Source organism: Phodopus roborovskii, unplaced genomic scaffold, assembly GCF_943737965.1.
Source record: "Phodopus roborovskii unplaced genomic scaffold, PHOROB, whole genome shotgun sequence".
Lineage (NCBI taxonomy): Eukaryota > Metazoa > Chordata > Mammalia > Rodentia > Cricetidae > Phodopus > Phodopus roborovskii.
This window is the reverse complement of record NW_026126433.1, coordinates 2,478,760-2,498,525: the sequence shown is the minus strand read 5'-3', so window position 1 is coordinate 2,498,525 and position 19,766 is coordinate 2,478,760. Positions and strand designations below refer to the sequence as shown.

The 19,766-nt window shown below is 43.0% G+C and overlaps 1 protein-coding gene across 1 annotated transcript in view; it reads right to left on the bottom strand.

The window, feature by feature from the left end:
- Positions 1–18,161, bottom strand: part of LOC127223316 (pyroglutamylated RF-amide peptide receptor) — a 30,635-nt gene extending 12,474 nt beyond the window's left edge. Inside the window, exon 1 of the mRNA XM_051185804.1 lies at positions 17,822–18,161. Coding sequence (XP_051041761.1) covers positions 17,822–18,161 — 340 coding nt within the window. The remainder of the gene's footprint in view (positions 1–17,821) is intronic.
- Between the last annotated feature and the right edge of the window lie 1,605 nt (positions 18,162–19,766).

The window sequence follows — 19,766 nt, the reverse complement described above, 5'->3', positions numbered from 1 at the left end:
TTTCTTGGATGTAGTTAACTTTTTTAGGTTAGAGTTTGCCTTTCAGCATATTCTGTGGAGCTAGATTTATAATAAATATTGCTTAAATTTGGTTTTATCATGAAATGTCTTATTTTCTCTATCTATGGTGATTGAAAGTTGTGCTGGGTATAGTAGTCTGGGCTGGCCTCTGTGGCCTCTTAGGGTCTGCAACATGTATGAACAGGGCCTTCTGGCTTTCAGATTCTCCTTTGAGAAGTCAGGTATTATTCTAATAGGCCTGCCTTTATTACTTGGTCTTTTCCTCTTGCAGTTAGTTCTGTATGTTTAGTGTTGTGATTATTATGTGCAGACTTTCTTTTCTGGTCCAATCTATTTGGTGTTCAGTATGCTTCTTATACTTTGATAGGCATCTTTTTCTTTAGGGTAGGGAATTTTCTTCTATGCTTTTGTGAAAATATTTTCTGGTCCTTTGACATATGTTTCTTCTCTTTTCTCCATTCCTATTATTCTTAGATTTCATCCTTTTATAGTGTCTCAGATTTCCTGGGTGTGTTGTACCAGTATTTTTTTTTTTTTAATTTAACATTTTCTTTGAAGAGGTGACAGTGTCTATTTCTCCCACCACGTCTTCGGTGCCTGAGACTCTCTCTTCCATCTGCTGTAGTCTGTTGGTGAGGTCTGCCTCTGTAGTTCCTGCCTGAGTTTCTAAAGCTTTTACTTGCCAATTTCCCTCAGTTTGTGTTTTCTTTGTTGATTTTATCTCCATGTTCACGTTTTAAATGGTTTCATTAATTTCCTACAACTGTTATCTGTGTTTCCTTTAAGGGATTTACCTGTTTCCTCTTTATGTACCTCTATCACATGCACAAAAGTTTTAGTGTTCTTTTTTAAATTAAATTATTCATTTTACATTTGGACTGTATTTCCCCCTCCCTTCTCTCCTCCCATTCCTTCCCTCTACCAACTCTCTGCTCCCACCCTACCCCCAACTCACTCCTCCTGTTTGTTTAGAAAAGGGCAGGCCTCTTCTAGGTGTAGCATGGTATATCAAGTTGCAGTAGGACTAAGATCCTCCCCTTGTTTTAAGGCTGGGCAAGGCAACTCAGCCTCTTCAACAAATGGTGCTGGCATAACTGGATGTCAGCCTACCTGCTTCCCTGGCCTCAGTAGCCTGTGGGTTCCCAGTGAGTGCCTGCTGGAGTTGGGGCCTGGGATAAAACAACCAAGGTGTGTGGGGGGAATCTGTGAGATCCACTAGAGATGGGGGGGAGGGATTGCAGCAGGTGTCCTGTTGCTGACCTGTGGATGAGAGTAGGAGATCATGCTTGAAGGGGCAGAAATAAAGGTGACAGTCTGATGTTAGCCTATCCAATTCCCTGGCTTGGGGTTGTAAATAGCTATTTCAAACTAGGATAACTTTAAACTTCTTCTATTGGGCATCATTTCATGGTTGTCTGATTTTAATATCAGAGTTTCTTCTTAAAGCCTGTCTATAATGGATATGTCTCCTCTTTTGATTATCCAGCACCCACACACATTTCTTGTAATGGCAAGTTCCAGCTTCAGACTGAGCCCATGGGCCTCCAGTAGCCACTTACTATATTCTCTTAGCTCCTTACTTATCATCTTGTTGTTTGTAAACAAGTGAACTTACTCATCATGCTTTCCCTCTGAAAGTAGGCTTCCTGGAATGTAACACATGAAGGTGACTGTCCATTCTCTGTCCTGTCAACTCCAAGATAACCCGAAGCCTAAAGCTGCAGTTTGCTGTTAGATCTGTTTCATTTCCACAGTGCCTGACTCTGGCATGGAATGTACAATGGTTCACACGACCTCCTGATTAAGGAACACATTGCTTCCCATTTCAAACTCTGAACATCTACCCCCTTATTTTCCAAAGCATGGACCTCGTATTCTCAGCAGGAATAGTGCCAGCATCCTACCTCCTCACCCTGCCTCTTGATCCACCACACACAGCATGCTCAGTGATTGAAATAGAAACCACCTTGTGTGAAAACATAATGCTTGAAAGTCTAAAATAATCTGTATTCATTGTAGTGAAGCAACAACTTCAAAAAGGACACACGTGCAAAGGGCAGGGGTTTCAAGACTATTTGTACAGAAGATTAAAAACACTGCTCTAATAACTGAAAACATGGTATAATACACAATAATTGGAAGGAGCAACTGATGGTGATAACAGTTCGGCAATAAATTCCCTCTTTTGTTAGCAGGAAACAACATGAACAGACATTTGCTGTTTACCAAGAAAAAAGGGCTTTGCATCTCCACTATTACAAACAGATTTTAATGCAAGTAGGTGAGTGGTTAATTTACTGCACCACAGAAGCAAACTGTATTCATATCTTTGTCTGCCTATAACCCATAAATTGCTAATCTTATCTAACATGGTTCTTAGGCTGCTACTAATGAGTATCATTTTTGTACTAATTTGCCAATGTGAACCCCATTCCCTTTCAATATCCATTAGGAAAGGAATGGAGAACCCATCAAACATAGTCAAAGATAGAGTTGTTATAAAGTATTTTAGAGACCCACCGGAGACCCAAACTGAATGTCTCCATTAGAAAACCCTCTTGACTGATAGCTGGGAAGCCAACAGGGGACTGACTCGGACCCCCCTGAATATGGGTCTCAGCCAGAAGGTCTGAGCAGTCTAAGAGACCTCAGACAGTGGAGCCAGGATGTATCCCTGGTGCACAAAAGGACTTTGCAAACATATCCCCCATGGAGGGATAACTGCCTTATTCTAGAGATAGGAGAGAAGCCCTAGTCCCTACTTCACAGGACCTGTCAGATCTACATGACCCCAACTGGATGGCATGCCCCTACATATGGAATTGTGGTGGGGGGTTGGGAGGGGAGGGTGTTTAGAGTGCATGGTAGAGGGCAGAGAGGGCAAAAGTGAGGGAAGGAGGGAGGGAGGGCTGGAGGGGAGGGAGAGAGGGAGGGAGAGGGAACTGGGATCGACATGTAAAATAATAAATTTAAAAAAAAAAAAAAAAAAACGCTTTGACTCCAAAATTTAAGTTGAAGAACAAGTTACTGGGGAAAAGTATTTCTATTTTTGTTTCCACAGAAAATGAAAAGATGTGGATTCCTTCCAGACTAATGTGGTTTGATCACACCAGACCGCCTGAAACAGAGTACAAGCTGATCCAACATTCCAAACAGCTGGACAAAACAGCCCTACAGACTACAGCCAGGATATCTGAATCTTCTTCGAATCCCCCAAGACTTCGTGCCTCAAACCTAGTCATTTTTCTCAAGTTATGTTTCTTGTTGCTATAACAAAATGCCTAAGAAGAAAGCTGTGTAAGGAAGGAATGGGTTTATTTTGGTTTGCAGTTCGAGGGCAGACATTCCATCATGGCGGTAAGGCATTGCAGTAGGAGTGGGAGGATGACCACCTCCTTTGCCTCTGCAGCCAGGAATCAGAAAGCTGGGCCAGCCTATATTCTCAAGCCACCCACATCTGACTCATTTCATCCCGTGAGGCCTTTCCTAATAAGCATGCCCGAATAGTGACTAAGTGTTCAAGTGCATGGGCCTGTGGGGACATGTCACATTCAAACTACATCACCCTTCATACAAGTATGTAGTTCAGACCCCATACTCAGAACCCATTGCACACTTGTTTTTAAAGTCATTGACAAGGGAAATTCAATTTTAGAAATTAACTTGATAAAAATCTATTCCTTAGGCCAAACAAGAGTCCTAGTCTTTTCAGACAAACATGCCTACCCACTTTCTAAACATTTATTCCTCTGTTAGTAAAGAATAATATGAAAAAAAGCATGTGGAGCATAGATGATTATTCTATACTTCTGCACAGGGATTCATCCCCTCCTTATCCCTAAGTCAATGCTAATTTGTTATGGCAGTCAGAGGTTTGAACTGGATTAATAGAGCTGACTTCCTTTTCTGGGCTCTAGGAGAGAAGTAATTCCAATGCCTGTTTCGGTTTCTAGAAGTTGTCTACATTCTTGGTTTTGGCCCAGGATTACCCTGTCTTCTGAGATAACTTTCACACCTCTTTGGTTCTGGCCTTTCCCATCTCTCTCTCATGGTGGTATTTGTAAGTTACTCTCTAGACGATCCAGGGCAACCTCCTCACTGCTTGGTCCTTAACTTAATCATGTAGGCAAAGTCTCTTTTACAATGGAAAGCAGCATAGTCACAGGTTGTAGAAATTACCTTAGGGAGGCAGAGGCAGGGGCATTGCCATGTGTTCGAGCCTGGTCTACAGCGTGAGTTTCTGAACAGCTGGATTACTCAGATTACTCAGAAAAACTATTTTTTTGGGGGAAAACACTCTATCAGCACAGCCATTTAACATTTTACAGTGATTCTGCAAAGTTGCTACATTTCCCCAAAGCAATATATAAATTTTGGGCAGCATTAGTCAAAATACCAGGCAGATTTGTTAAAAAGTTAAAAATTTTAGTTTTAATGAGTACAGAAAAATAAAGTTCCCCTTATATAACTAAATCAGCTCTGGGAAAGATGCCCAAATGAGTGGGAAACTTCTATGCAATATTTAGAATAGCTGAAGATTTTTGCAATAAACACTGTGATGGGATTAGCCAGTGAGACAGCATTTCAGATCAGAGACCTAGAGAGTCACATAATAAAGTCACATCGTAAATCTAACACACACACACACACACACACACACACACACACACACACACACACTCAGTCCTGTTCTCTAGAGAAACCTGACTACAGCTTAACAGAGAGAAGCATTGCAGCCAGCAAAGCTGAGTGGTGGAAACATTCAGCCCTCGAAACTGGACACAGAAATGCAGGATTTGGAGTTTGGGAGTTTTGGTCTTGATTTGGTCTAGTATTTCTTCACTGTCTTACATTCTTCCCTTTTGGAATGGTAATGTAGGTTTATGCCATAGTATATTGAAAGTCTGTAATTTGATTTTTTATTTTACAGGGGATTAAAATGAGGAGCGTGTTTTAGACTGTGAGACTGAAAGACTAAAAGGACATTTGGAGTTGGACTAAATGCATTTTGCTTTCTGATATGTTGGCCATAAGCCAACAGGAGCGACTGTGGAATATGGTTGTTTGAATGAGAATGGCCCTCACAGGTGCCTGGATTTGAATGCGTGGCCACTGGTTCATAGAACTATGTGACTGGGAGGTGTGGCATTGTTGAAAAAGGCATGTGACTTACTGTTTTTCTGCCTTGTGATTGTGTTTCAAATGTAAGCTCTCAATAGTGGAAAGGCTACCTTAAAAGCCCTTCCCTGATAAAATGAGATTGATGATTAACTTACCTGCCATCATAGAGCCTTCATGTAGTAGCAGATGGAAACAGAAGCAGACACCCAAATAAACACTGAGCCAAACTCCTGGAATTCAGTTGCAGAGAGGGAGGAATGATAAGAAAATGGGGGCAAGACCAGGCTACAGAAACCCATAGAGACAGCTGACCTGAACAGGGAGGAGCTAATGGGCCCCTAGACTGATAGCTAGGAAACCAGCATTGTAACGACTCAGACCCCCTGAACATGGGTCTCAGCTAGAAGGCCTGAGCAGTCTAAGGGACCTCTGACAGTGGAACCAGGATGTATCCCTGGTGCACAAAAGGACTTTGGAAGCACTATAAGTCCTGCCTTAATTTATTGAAATAAATTGGTCAGAACTAATTTTCAAGGATTGGTCCCTCTGTTTTTAGAGACAGCCTCAAGCTATCCTTCCACTGTGTGTTATTAGTGTTTCTCAGAGCCTCCTAAGAATCAGGCCTATTGTGACACTTAGGGAGGTTCAAGGAGAGGGATGGCAAGTTTGCCACATGGGGTCCTCTTAAATTCCAGGTGGGACAAACCTAGGAACATCTCTGTGTGAGGACATTGATGCAGTATCATCCTGCTGCAGTGTGCGGTGGCCTGGAAATGCTCTTAAGCCTTGCAAGGAGCTGCAGCGTGGCAGCATTGTTCTAAACACCAGGGTACCTCCTCTAGGATGTGTATCTGCTGCTTCGTCAGTAAAGGAAAACGCTGCCATTTTCTGCCTGCTAAGGTCAAACGGTTAGTTTGAACCCTTATGATTTAAGTACAGAAATAACTTTTCATGTAAATTGTTCAATATTGAACACAAATATAGGCTACAAATTCATATGATTACCAACATTTTGTATAAATTCACATTGTATATACTTGAAATATAAGTAACTGCACTTTTTTTTAAGCATTTAATCACACTTACCGGACAAACTTACACACAAACTTACACAGAATTTAAAGCATTTTCACTCAATCTATGAACAACAGCTACATCTTCTTCAGAGGGTACCTAAGTCCCTATTTCTTTCACTTACAAGGCCCTTCATTTTCACATTAACCCTATGAAGTGGGTATATACATTCTTCCAAACTTACAAAAGAAGAAACCGAATCAAATATTTTAAAAATTGTCTTGACATCAAATCCTATCCTTTGCTAATTTATACCATTCAGAGGTTTTATATCCACTGCAATTCCACTAGGAAAAATGTCTTTAAAATAATGTTGCTGTCTCTCCATGTAGTATTGGAAGAGACTTTCAAGTAATATCTTATAGGTGAAAATATGTATGTAGTATTTACTTCATTCTGAAATCAAGTTGAACTCCATAAGAACTGGATATGAACTGGTTCTTTTACAGATAACTTTTATTAATTTTTCTCCTTTGACAGTTTGATAGTTGTATATGATATATCATGGCTACTCTCACCCCACTCCCCCATCCCCCTTATAACTCTGTCAACTTCCCCTACTCTTTATAAGTGCCTTTCTTATAGTTATGTCTTTGTATTTTTTTTTACACACTGAATTAAAAAAGGACTATTTGTGAATATGGGATTGAAACTAGTCATTGGAACCTAGTCATAGGCTCACCTGTAAATATACAAGTGAAGACAATGCCTGCTTTCCCCTCAGAATCTACCAATTGTTGAGGCCCATAGAAATGGCTCTGCTTCATCTTGACTTAAGGTCAGATAGTTCAAACCCACTATTGCCCTGTCAAGGTTAAACAACACAATGTTTTGCCTAAGGTGTGGCTGTTGAGTATCTTGTCTTAACAACAGGATATCTGTCTTAAAGTGTAGCTAATGAATGTCTCATCTTGACAACAGGATATTTAGTTTAAGGCATGGTTACCTACCAGATGTTGTGAAGGTAATTACGCTTGCTTGTTCTTTGTATCTTGGTAAGGAAGTTTTTTTGTCCCCCCCCTTTTGATTGGGGTATATAAGAACTTTGAATAATAAACTTGGGGCTGATCTTACTATTCACAAGGATGATCTCCCAACTCTATCTCTTATTTTTGGCTATTTCTTTCCTCAATCCGCACTCCACCTCTCAGGTATGAACCCAACAGATGCCCCAGTACGTGGGCCTATTACAGATGATGCCCTGAATGTGGGTTATGATACTAGTGACCAGTATTTCATCAGGATGGGATATGGTTCCATGAACCTTTCTCTAGTCTTGACTGATGACAGGCCCAGTCAGGGGAGGTAACTGTAATTGCTGTGAGATTATGACTGCAACAGCTGTGTCATGCCCAGAACATAGAATTTCATAGCCCTGTTCTCTGTCTTCTAGTTCTTATATTTCTCTCTCCTCTTTGACCATGTTTCTTGAACCTTAGAAGGAGTGGTATAGGTACTCTTTTTAGGGTTGAACATACAATTTTTTGCTTTGGGAAACCACGAGTCTCTGCATTCACTACTACATATTGCAAAGGGAAGCTGCTTTGGGTAAGGCTGAAAATAGTATCTGTCTATGGGTATAAACATAAAATGTTGATGGGGGGCTGTTTAAAAAAAAAAAAAGATGTAAAGCTTGTATTGTTGTAATAGGTCCTGCAGCTGTCATACACCACCAGATGGCAGCATCAGACATTATTTTTAAGCTGCTCTGTTTGCTCTAATGACAGGCAATATATGACCTACCTAACACAAAGCAACTCATAGACGGTAGGACACTGCACAAGCCCATCCTTACTGCACTGCTGTCTTCTTCCTCTCAGGAAATGAGAGCACGCTGTCCTTTAAGGTTTCTGTGATCTGTACAGTCTCACTATAAACTCCGATATTGAAAGAAATGGATGTGTTTAGTTTTAGTTTCAGGAAGTCGGGTAAAAACAGAAAACATTCCCCTAGCTGTTACAGGATTAATCATTAGGAACCCATCATTTTCAGATGGAAACAAACAAAACTTCTGCTAGATCTTCCTCATGCCACAGGCTGGGGGGAGCTGGTCAGGAAAGTTCCCCAGCTTTGCTTGCTGAACTGTCTGCGATTCTTCAGCAGAGGAAGACAGCAACTGGGAAACCGGAAACATAGAAGTTAGTCTGCCACAAAATGTGTGAGCTTGAAGGGACAGGCAGAAATGGTTTTCATTAACTACAGAAACAGTTGACACATTTCCTGTGTTGGATACGGTGTTGGTGACGATGCTGGTGGGGCTGACATGGGTTTTATAGTTTCTTGGAAAGCTCATATGTCTTTTCAGGTCCTCCAACCCATACCAGGATATGTGGGTGTGGAATAGCTTCACAAAGCTGATTGATCTCTACCTCAAAGTCTCATGCAGGGATTAGGCCACAGGGGAGGATGTCAAAGAATCCAAGGGCTAGGTTGTATGTCATGGAGTTTACTGGCTATTAGATGGACTTGGTTGCACAGACTTACATGGCCAACCCTTCGATTCATACCCTCCTTCAGAGCTCCTTATCCAGGGACCACACATTCTGGAGGACCTCGGGGGTCAACAGGGTCACAACTGTCATTGCTGTGCCATGAGCTTGGCTGGTTATAGTTTCATACATTTAACCCCCAAGGAATCAATGATTCTGTCCATACTTGTGAGCCCTTGGGAATCAACACAAATTCAGGAACCTTATTACTTAGACATCGTGGAACAGATAAACAAGTGCCGGCTCCTATGCCTCCAGCCCCACAGAAAGAAAATGACTAACAGCATGAACAAGTGGCTCATTCTGCTAGGGTGTAGACAGGCTACAAAGGAACTCTCACAGGCTGCAGCCTGTGGTGAAATGAGAAGTTCTGAGCACAACTGGAGCCAAACATAGCAGATAGATGAGAAATGATCTCCCACAAGACAAGGGTAACAAACTACCTTGCAGTGCTGTGTTGCTCTGTGAGGTATCTACAGGCATCCTGCCAAAAATCAGCTCAGGTGGTGGTAAAAATCTTGCCTGCCTGGCCTCATTGGAAACATGCAAGGCTACCAGAGTACCATGTAAAGCTGATCCCAAGTCTCCTGAGCAAATATGCTCTACACAAATCATTCAAGTACTCGTAGCCATAACCTCGCAACCTGTCAATCCAGCCCACCACCACTGTAGGACATGACTAAGTCCTGAGCAGAGGATTCCATAGCTTCATTCCCAATATCTGATTCCACAAGAAAGAGTGGAGAACAGCTGGCTGGGACCCTTCTAGAACTTTCCTGAGACAGCAAGAAGTTTCCGTTTTTAATCTTCTCAGGTAGAGATCAATTTTTAATATAGATATCCTTTTCTGCCATCATTCTGATTGTTGTCCTACATAGAGAAGATATTCTACATAAAATCCCCTGGCTACTCCCCTCTTCTACTTTCTATGCAAATTTAGTGATTTCCTTGAATTGTAGTAACAAGAAAGATGCTAGTTTTCCTCTCAAAATATGCATAGAGCTAATTTGAGAAAGCACACTTAGATCAGCCGCATGACACAATTTCTGAGTTTACTTCCAAACTTAATGTTGCTGCCTACCTCTTGATTATTTTTCTTTAAAAAAAAAAAAGGTTCTTCTCCTTCCTCCTCCCGAAAGACTAGTTAATAGTTGTCATCATTACTTTTAACAGATTTTGTTTTTAAATCATCACACGGTAGTATCGATTTCACATCAGTTTGGCCATTTGGAAATTTCTGAAGTGTGAAAGAAAAAGAAAAATTATTATAACAAATGTAATTGCTATCATTTCATTACTAACTGATTAATAAAGTCCCAGGATAAGCCTTCCGATCCGAACTGCTCTCACAAATTAATATCTTTTCATAAAGTTCAGCAGCTTCCTTTAACCTATTTCTTAACTTACTAGTTTGCAGTCTCTAAGATTCACCAACTGTTCCACGCATCACACAAGATGTGTTCTTTGTTTTCCTTCCTCCCGCCCCTCTCTCATCCCTTTCAGTGAAATAAGTTGTTGTCTTTTGTGTAAAACCATAGGCAAAGTTGTATTTGTTAAAAAGAGTGGCATGCTTTTCTTAGAGAACCTGAGAGACACACCTCCTCCTTTATTCACACAAACCAGTCCTTGAGACTCTGGCAGCCAGATGGGAAACTCTGCAAAGTATATGAATTCATAGCTACAGTTGTATTTTCCAAAAGAGAATAATCCTTGTAGTTTTTTATATGTATGCTTCATATTCCAACATTCAAAAAAATGACTTTAACTTCTTTACAAATTTATCTTGAATGACTCCAGAAAGGCCAAGGACCTCAAAAAGTCACAGCAGACTGCCTACAATGGGACAGCTGCCCAGAGTCCTTGCCTGTGTCTTGCACAACCCTCCATTGCATGTCAAAAACATTTCTGACTCCTTTTCACATTTAAAAAAATTACAGCTCCACTGAGGTTGTGTCAGACACCTTGCTTTTTAAAACTGCCTCAATCATTTTTTAAATTTTAGCCTTCCTAACAAGCTAAGACCAGACACTGTCAGCTTTGATGCCACACAAAGGTTTTCAACTTTGCCTCAAAATTATAACCCTAATGTGTGGAACTTTTGAAAATGTAAACAAGTTATTACACTCAGACTTATAAAATCAGAATCTCTTAGTGTGGGAACAAGTGTTCCTTAAACCTCCCCAGGGGATGATTCTGTGTGTCCCAAGACTGAGACTCATTGCTTAGAAGTCATTCATTCATTCATTCATTCATTCATTCATTCATTCATTCCCTCCTTCCTTTTCTCTCTCCCTCCTTTCCTTCCCTCCCTCCTTCCCTTCCTTCCCTTTTTTCCCTCCATCCTTTCTTCCATTCCTTCCCTCCCACCTCCCTCATCCCTCTATCCCTCCCTCCTTCTCTCCCTTCCTTGTGTCCAAGGCTGCAAAATGATGAATGATGGGCTCATAATAAATGGCATCACTTAACTTCATCTTCCCGCCATCATTTCCCCCCTCCTGGCCCCTACCTTCTGTGCTTATAATCCTTCCTCACTAATTGAAGAACTCCATCCCAAATCTCTGGCTTCTTTCTCCTTCCTTGGTCAGGTGGGGCACCTTAGTTTGACCACACTGGAGAGCCTAGTTTGACCACACTGGAGAGCCCAGAGCAGTGACTGGAACAGAGAGAAAGGAAAAGGGTCTGGATAGGTCAGTGTTGTGAAGTAGGGGCTCTTGTAGCCTGGAGCACCAAAATGGGGTCCAGGGGCAGAGGAAAGGATACAGGCTGCTCTGGGAAAGGTTGCCCCTGCAACCTCATATTATTCTTTTTGGGAACAGTCAACACTTAATTGTTTGCCCTTCCAGCACCGGTTGTAAAACCCTACTGGGGCCACATCCTTTTCCAGCCCAAGCTGCTCCACAATGAAGCTGTCTTGCAGGGGGGTGGGCTCCTGCACTGCAGACATGTTCTCCAGGCTCCTCTCAAGCATGTTCCTGATACTGCTCTACATTCTCTAGCAGGCCTGCCACAGAAATTCTGCTCGCGAAGGTGGTTGTCACCATTCTCCACCCACTTCTGCAGCCCCACACATTCTTGACTGAGCTGCAGGTCCCCAAAGAGGCAAACAGTCATCTAGCTGAACCCCATGTCGGCCTGGGTATACTCCAGGGGACCCTTCTGCTTCAGCAGCTTGGAAAACTGCTCTGGTTCTTTCTGCAGGACCTTTAGGTCCTGGGACTCCTCAGGACTTGGTTCTGTCTTCATGGCCCTGGGCCGAGGGGAGGCACGGACCCCCCCTGAGCTGCTTTCCCCTGCAGCTCCTGCCTGGTCCTAAGGCTATAAACTCTCCAACCTGAGGTCCACAGTATACCATCCCTCCACAGAACTCATATGGCAGGGGACTTAGGGAGGTCCCCAACACTTCTGCTGGCCCAACCCCTGACCCTATCCCAGGCTCACTCCGAGGGGCTTGGAGGCTTAGTCAGACTGGAGGGTCCATCCAGCCTAGCTCCAGCCCTCCTGACTCCTGGCGACATCTGAAGCTAGGTATATGTTTATGAGGAAGACAGGCACTCCAAGCTGGGGGCCTGATGGAAGGAGGGTTCTCCTAGGGACCCGGAGGTAAATTCTTATATCAACTACTGAAAAATTCATTTTCTACATTTCCTTACTCAAGCGAGTATTTTTTAAGAGTAGTGAGTGCACATGGAAGAGCTCTTCTCTTGATGACACTGCCATTACTTGGGATATTTTGGGAGCTTTTTCTTGGAATTGCTTTTAGCCAGTTTGTCAGCCACCATCAAAGCATTCATTTTACTGCCCACCGCAGGATTGTGGAAGAGCCATACATCTGGGAGCATCTGGGGACTGTCTCCCTCACCCACTCCTGACCCCACTGACCGTGTACTCATCTGGGAGCACCTGGGGACTGTCTCCCTCCAGCTGAACTCATGGTAGGATGAATGGGCACAGACCGTGGTCTCCTAGTAAGGCCCCTGCTTGCACCTGCCTTCAAACCTGTGTCTCAACCTGTGGGTTGAGGGTTGAGACCCCTCAGGTTGAACGGCCCTTCCACAAGCGCTGCCTAAGACCATTGGAAACACACAGTCATCTGCATTATGATACCTAACAATAGTGAAGTTACAGGTATGAAGTAGCAGTGGATATAATTTTGTGGTTAAAGGTCATTAAAGGTCACTACAACATGAAGAATTATACTGAAGGGTCACAGCATTAGGAAGGTTGAGAACCACTGCTTTAAACACTTCCATCTTACTTTGTACTTAGAGAATCATAAAGGAGGATAGAGTTAGAACTGGTTTTCTACCTCCTTCTGGATCTTCAGAGTTAATCATCCTATGTCCTGTTTCCTTTTACTTTAGTCATCCAAGCCCCACTCCTTTAGACCCCCCACCCCACCCCACCTCAAACCCATCAGGCTCTGAACATCCAAACTCAGGATCTTCATCCTTGCCTGGTATGCTCTGGAAGCCCCTATAGTTACATATTCCCCCATGCACTCTCCATCTTCTTGCTGAATACTTCCTTCCCTTCTTGATCCAACTAAATTTAGCCATTCCACAAGGATAAAATTTTATTAATACCCATGGTATCTCAATACCCCAGAGAAATTATCCAGGAAATTATTAACACAATCATGATTTACTGTGATAGTACCATTGGTCAACGTTTGGGCCTTGGGAAAAAGGCAAGATATGATGAGAGAACGGTGTGTATTAAGATTTCTCATCAGTTTTTCCACATGGAAACTCGTGAGGTATAATAGAAAAAGAAAAGATGTTACATTATGATGAGCAGTCTTCAGGTCAGGTGAAAGACTGTCTTCATATTGTGATTAAAATTGGAAGTCCCTACAATTGCCTCTCTGCAGAAGTAGACATTGAAAGCGCCGGCAATGGTCTCTGCAGAAATGGGCAACGAAAGGAAAGACTTTGCAAAGCCAGAGGGAGTTGAGTACCACTGAAGGAAGAGGATGTACAAAGGAACATGAAGGAAAAGAAAGACTGAGAAGGGGACATTGATCTTTATTGCTGGTCCAAGAAAAAAAATATCAGTTATTCTGAAACATCTGGAAACAGCATAGGCAGGGAATTCAGAGGAGTCCTTCAGACAGCATAAATGGATAAAAAGAAGAGGCAGAAAGCAGTAAAATGAAGGACAGGTAAATTTGATGGCTGCAGGGGGGAGAAAGAAAGGCTGACAACTGGCCAAATAAATGAGAGGGGGGACAGACACAGAGCTTCCAGGCTCCATTTCTGAAAGCTGTGGGTGACACAGCCCCACACTTGTGTCAATATAAAGAAAATCCCTAAATATATGCGGCTCACAGAGAGAACCCCTCTCCACTCCTGCCCCTCCTTTTGGAAGAATTCACAGAGAATGGTGAGTTAAAGAAAATCCGAGTAAAAAAATGCCAAGATGAAACCTGCTATTTCGGTTTATTTATTTAATTTGGTTTGGTTTTTGAAGACCAATGAGTTTCTCATTGTAGCTTTGGAGCCTGTCCTGGAACTCACTTTGTAGACCAGACTGGCCTTGAACTCACAGAGATCCACCTGCCCCTGCTTCCCGAGTGCTGGGATGAAAGGTGTGCGACACTACCACCCATCGGAAACCTGTTATTTTGTGTGTTAGCTAGAAATGAATAAAAAGTAAAATGTTAAAGAAAAGGAAAGCTGATAAAAGGAAGGAAGGCGAGTGTGGTGGTTTAATGAAAATGGCCCCATAGGCTCATGTATTTGAATGCTTGAGCTCCACTGGTGCAGCTGTGTGGGAGGGGTTAGGAGGCATGGTCCTGTTGGAGGAGGTGCACTACTGAGGCTGGGCTTTCGAGTTTCACGAGACTGATGGGATTCCCAGTGTGTTCTCTGCCTGTGTCTCAACAAGTGAACTCCCAGCTGTCCTTCATTCCAGAGTCAGAGACTTTAATCTTCTGAAACCAAAAGCCAAATTAAATGTTTTCTTTTTTAAGTTGCCTTGGTCTCTGTGTTTTATCACAGCAATAGAAAAGTAACTAAGACATCAGAAAAGAAAGAAAGAAAGAAAGAAAGAAAGAAAGAAAGAAAGAAAGAAAGAAAGAAAGAAAAAAAGGAAGGAAGAAAAGAAGAGAAAGAAAGAAAGTCAATGTCTGTTCTGTGTTGTTCTGGAAAGTCAAACTGAGCTGTTTGTTTTGCAGCCATCAACTGTAGTTGTTGATTTCTGCGGTGTACCCCACCCCCAGGACTGATTTCAAGCCAGCAGCATAACATCCCTAAAGCAGGCTTTGAATGGGACAGAGGGCTCTGGGCTCTACCTGGCAGCTCCAGCTGGCCCCTATTTCCAGAGAGCCCTGTCACTGGACTCCGGGCAATTTCTAAGAGTTCTCCGGGAGATTTTCTGTGTTGGTGGTCTGAGAATAAGTGCTTACCAAACTTTATTTTGCATTACTCATCACCTGGGGATCTTGTTAAAATGCAGGTGCTGACTCAGTAGGTACTGCTGGTCCCTATCAAGGGACATAGTGGACGGAAAGAAAAAGCAGTTGCTCAGCCACTACTGTCTGGGATACTTGGGAGAGTGGCTTGTTAGACAACTCACTAACTAGAAGTGTGAATTATTTATGATCATCTTGCTTTTTAATTTGAGTTACGGGTCAAAGTCATAAAATCCATATCGCCACCCTCTCTGGGGGGACAGAAGTAACAGTTACAACAGAAGAGGATGTGACAATACCAGGCACCCACCCTGCCCTTCCAGGAAGCAGCTACTTTTTGCCATCATTCCCTTCTGGTATGCCCCACATAAATGCTTTGCTTTTCCTACCACCGCCTATGACAGGTCTTCATATTTTGGGCTTTTCCAAACACATCCCCTTCCCTGTTTGCTTTCTGTATCTTCCCATCAGTCTCCATTTGTTACGTTTCCTGAAATGCCTTACACAGCCTTCTTAAAACACAGCATGTTTTCTCTCCCCAAACTACAGAGTGACAAGTGCTCCCAGACACCCTTCTCTGTTCAGACAGCACTTCCTTGGGGAGAGATTCAACAGTAGAGCGGATCTTCATCTATTCCATTTTAATTTTGCTTACTGTGGGGCCTCTTGTATTCCCTGAGACCCCAAATAGACTGCAGGCTTTTATTTACTTTTGTTGTCTCAAGGTGATACTTTGTCATATGGGAGAATTTTTTAGTACATTTGTCAAATAACTTATGCATTATTTTTTATCTTTTCCATTCTTCTGAACTCTCTTTTGATGATGTATCATGGCAGCTTGGCAATTATTATCCTATCTATGGCATGCAAGTTAATTCTCTCCCAACCTGTCTGTGGGTCTTCTTCAGGCTTTTCCTTCTCATCTGAACTGTAATTTTTTTCTGTTGTATACTAAACTTATAGACTGTTATTTACCTTGTGTTGTATAAATATAAGCAACCTCCAACTAAACAGTTCTTAATAGAATTAACCATATACTTTCGCAGCATCCCCCCTCTCTTTTTCCCTCCCTGTGTGTGTGTCTCTCTCTGTTTTATTTTTGTGATTCAGGCTCTCCTATACAAAAGCACTATGTAGCTCAGGCTTGCCAAAAACTTGCTGCTACTACTGCCTGCTCCCACCAAGTGCTAGATTACAGGTATATAACCATGCCTAACAGAGCTAGCGTTTCCAAAGCACACAAATATGCAACCCATTACCACTTTTCCAGCATTTAGAAGCTGAAGTGAAATGTCTCCTATAAAGCCGGAAGCAAAGGAAACAGAAGCATGAGGTTAACCATAGTTGTTCCTTCCTATGTCCTCTACATGGAAGAAGTGCTAGCCCGCCCTGGGGCCCACACCTCCTCTGGCTGGGGGCTAATGATCTGCTCTCGGCTTTCAAAGTTCTCTACTCCTCAATACTCTATTGAAAAACTGGAGCCCTACTAGGCCCATTTAGCATGTATCAGAGCTAAGGGACAATCTAGTCTTTAGATGACTGCTGTTAAACGATCCCACATTGCTTATGTTCCTTTTCAAGTGGAGTGTAATTGCTTTCTAAATCTATGTTCAAACACTTAGAAGTAGTAACTTAAGATGCTTCCTCCAGAAGAATTCCCTCAGGAATTTGTTGGAGCCAGTTTTAGTGGTAAATCTTAACTATCCAAACAATAATTTCACTAGACAGGGTGAGAAAGTGTCTGATCTGTGGACCAATTTACAACCTTCTACACCATCACTGTCAAGTCAATCCTGCATGCTCAACAGTTAATGATGTTTTAGAAACACACGATAGATGGGATGAGAGCCGACAACTTATCATTCCCACCTGCTGAAATAAACACAGTACAAATTAGTGGCAAACAGCAGTGGCAAAGAAATAAGTAGGAGATCTCCAGTGGCAATGGAGGGGTGAAAAACACCACTCATGCATTAGAAAGACAACACAAGGGTGGAAATGGCAGTGTCGGGGCACAATGAGCCATCTCTCTTACTTAAAATCACTCTCTAGGGATTTTATGTAGGCGAAAGAACGCAGTTATTTATGAAAATGGGTAGAGGCAGTGCACGCAGCAGTGGGAAGAACACAGCACACGAATGCAGACCAAATCCAGACAGCCCTGTGTGTCTATGAGAACTAGTTTCTTGTTTGTTCAGTGCCCAATACTGTTCCAATATCAGTGCCCCACTCAACAGGTTCTTTGTTGCTTCCCCCCCTCCTCTAACGAAGGGGAGTCTCACCTTCCTGTTAGAAGTGAACAGGGGTTATGCTTTCTACAGCCCTCCCACAAGATTCTATTAGTACAATTTCTACAAAGGATATGTTCAGGATACCTTTGTGCTGCAAATGTGAAGAAATTTTTAAAGGTGATTTTTTTTTCATTTTTTTATCTAAAAGGATAGAGGGACTCTAACTATGTAAAAATGGTTGAAATAAGTGAAGGTACAGGTTCCCTGAACTGTTCCTCTCACTTCAACCGATGTCTGGACTGAACCATATAGACAATCCCTCAACCCAACCTTTTCCTACAAGGTTACAAGGGCATTTCCAAGAAGGGCACAGGATTCAATTTGACAGAGAAAGTGTGAATGTAGTGGTGTGTGTGTGTGTGTGTGTGTGTCCCCGTGTGTCCGCGCGTGCACACGTGTAATCACTCTCTTACCACCCAGCCACTTGTCGGAGATGTTCTGGAGCATCGTGACCGGGATGCAGAAGAAGGCGATGAGAAGATCACTGAGTGCCAGGGAGCAGATGAAGATGTTGGTGACAGTGCGCATAGCCTTGCTGCGGGTCACCACGTAGATCACCAGAGAGTTGCCAAAGAGCGCCAGAGCAAAAATGAGTGCTCCCGCCAGCGCAAAGGCCAGTTTAGCGCACACAGGCAGCTCGGGAGTGTAGACTAGTGGCCTCAGCCCATAGCGATGAATGAATTGCTCCCGAGTCAGGTTGTGCGCATTCAGCAGCCTGGAGAACTGCTCCGCGGTGATGTTGAGTGCCGGCATTCTGAGCCTAAGCTGCTGGCCTTCTGATCTGGCTGATCCAAGGCAAAGTCTCAGCTGCCCAGGCAGAGCTCAAGAGGAGTGAGGCGGCGCCCAGACATAACATGCCAGCGGGAGCAGGAGGCGGGGCCAGGCGATCTCACCCACGGAGGGTTTTAAGTTCACAAAAGTTCTGGGAGTGTCTACGCCCGGTGCCCCTGACTCTGCAGAGTCAGTGTCTTGGCGCTGGGCAGCAGGTAGTCCTCAGCTTTGCATCCTTAGGTGTGGAGAGCCGCCTAGGGCTGGTGAGGTTGGGCAGACCCTGCCATCCACCTGCTGTCAGATCCTCTCAGCCCTTGGTCTTGTTAGATTGAAACTGGAGGCTTGAGTTTTCCATTTCTCATCCAGTCTCCTCCTCATGAGAAATAAAATGAGCCACATCTATCCAAAGCTATTAAAAATAAATTGCACAAGAGGAAGGCACAGTGATAGTGAAGTTCCTTGTATCCTTCACTCCACTTGACTCCATTGTGTCTTAATATGCAACAACACAGACCCAGGAACTCGACGTGTGTGTGTGTGTGTGTGTGTGTGTGTGTGTGTGTGTTTGTGTGTGTGTGGTTCCTGAATGTGACTGTGCACGTACTAGGAAGCCAAAGCAAAAGCAACCAGTTTCTCTACTACTCTTTGACTTAATGACTTGAGATACGGCTTTCTCACTGACCTCTAAAGTTGCTCTATTCGGTAGGCTGGCTGGCTATCAAACTCTTGGAATCCCAAGAAGGGCTTCTATGCCTGTAACGACAGCGTGGGGTGGGGAGCCCAGCTTTTTATGTAGATGCCATGATTTTAGACTCGTTCTCATGATGGCACAGCAAGCTTTCTTACGCACACAGCTGCCTCCTCAGCCTCACTAAAGTGTTACAGCTAAAATTCTAGCTGTGCCAATAGATGTGTAGTGATGTCAGTGGGGTCATTTGCACTTTCTAAGGGCCCAGTGACACTGAATTCTCTTGTATTGCTCCCCTCAACCTAGTATCTCCTTCAGTGACGTATTTCCACATTTTTTGCCCATATTCTAACTGAACTATTTACTTTATAAATGTTCAAGGGCTCACTCAAGTCCTGTCTCAAGAAGGTGGTTTGCAAATATCTTCTTACAGTTTACGGCTTAATTATTCTCTTACCAGTATCTCCCAGAATGAAACTTTAAATTTTGGTTTCATTGATTTTGCTTAGGCTTTGGTGGTCTATACCTAGTTATTAATTTTGTTATTTGTTTTCTTGTTGATTAAAATTTAAATTTAGCATATCAACTAATAGGTTTCATTGTGGCATTTTCATAAACATATGTCCTTTTATTTTTTTTCTAATTACTCCTCTCTGTCATTTCCTTCCTACAACCTTCTCTCCCTCTTACATATCTCTTCCTGTGCACAAAGAGATCCTCTTCTGCTTACCTGTCACATGTATTCCATTAGCTTCCTTCCCCTCCCCCACTCTGAAGGCCTCTGTTGCCCCTCGACTTTCTACTTTCCCCCCCCCCTCTCTCTCTCTCTCTCTCTCTCTCTCTCTCTCTCACTCTTGTGTATGGAGGGAAACATTCAGTATTTCTGAGCCTGGTTTATT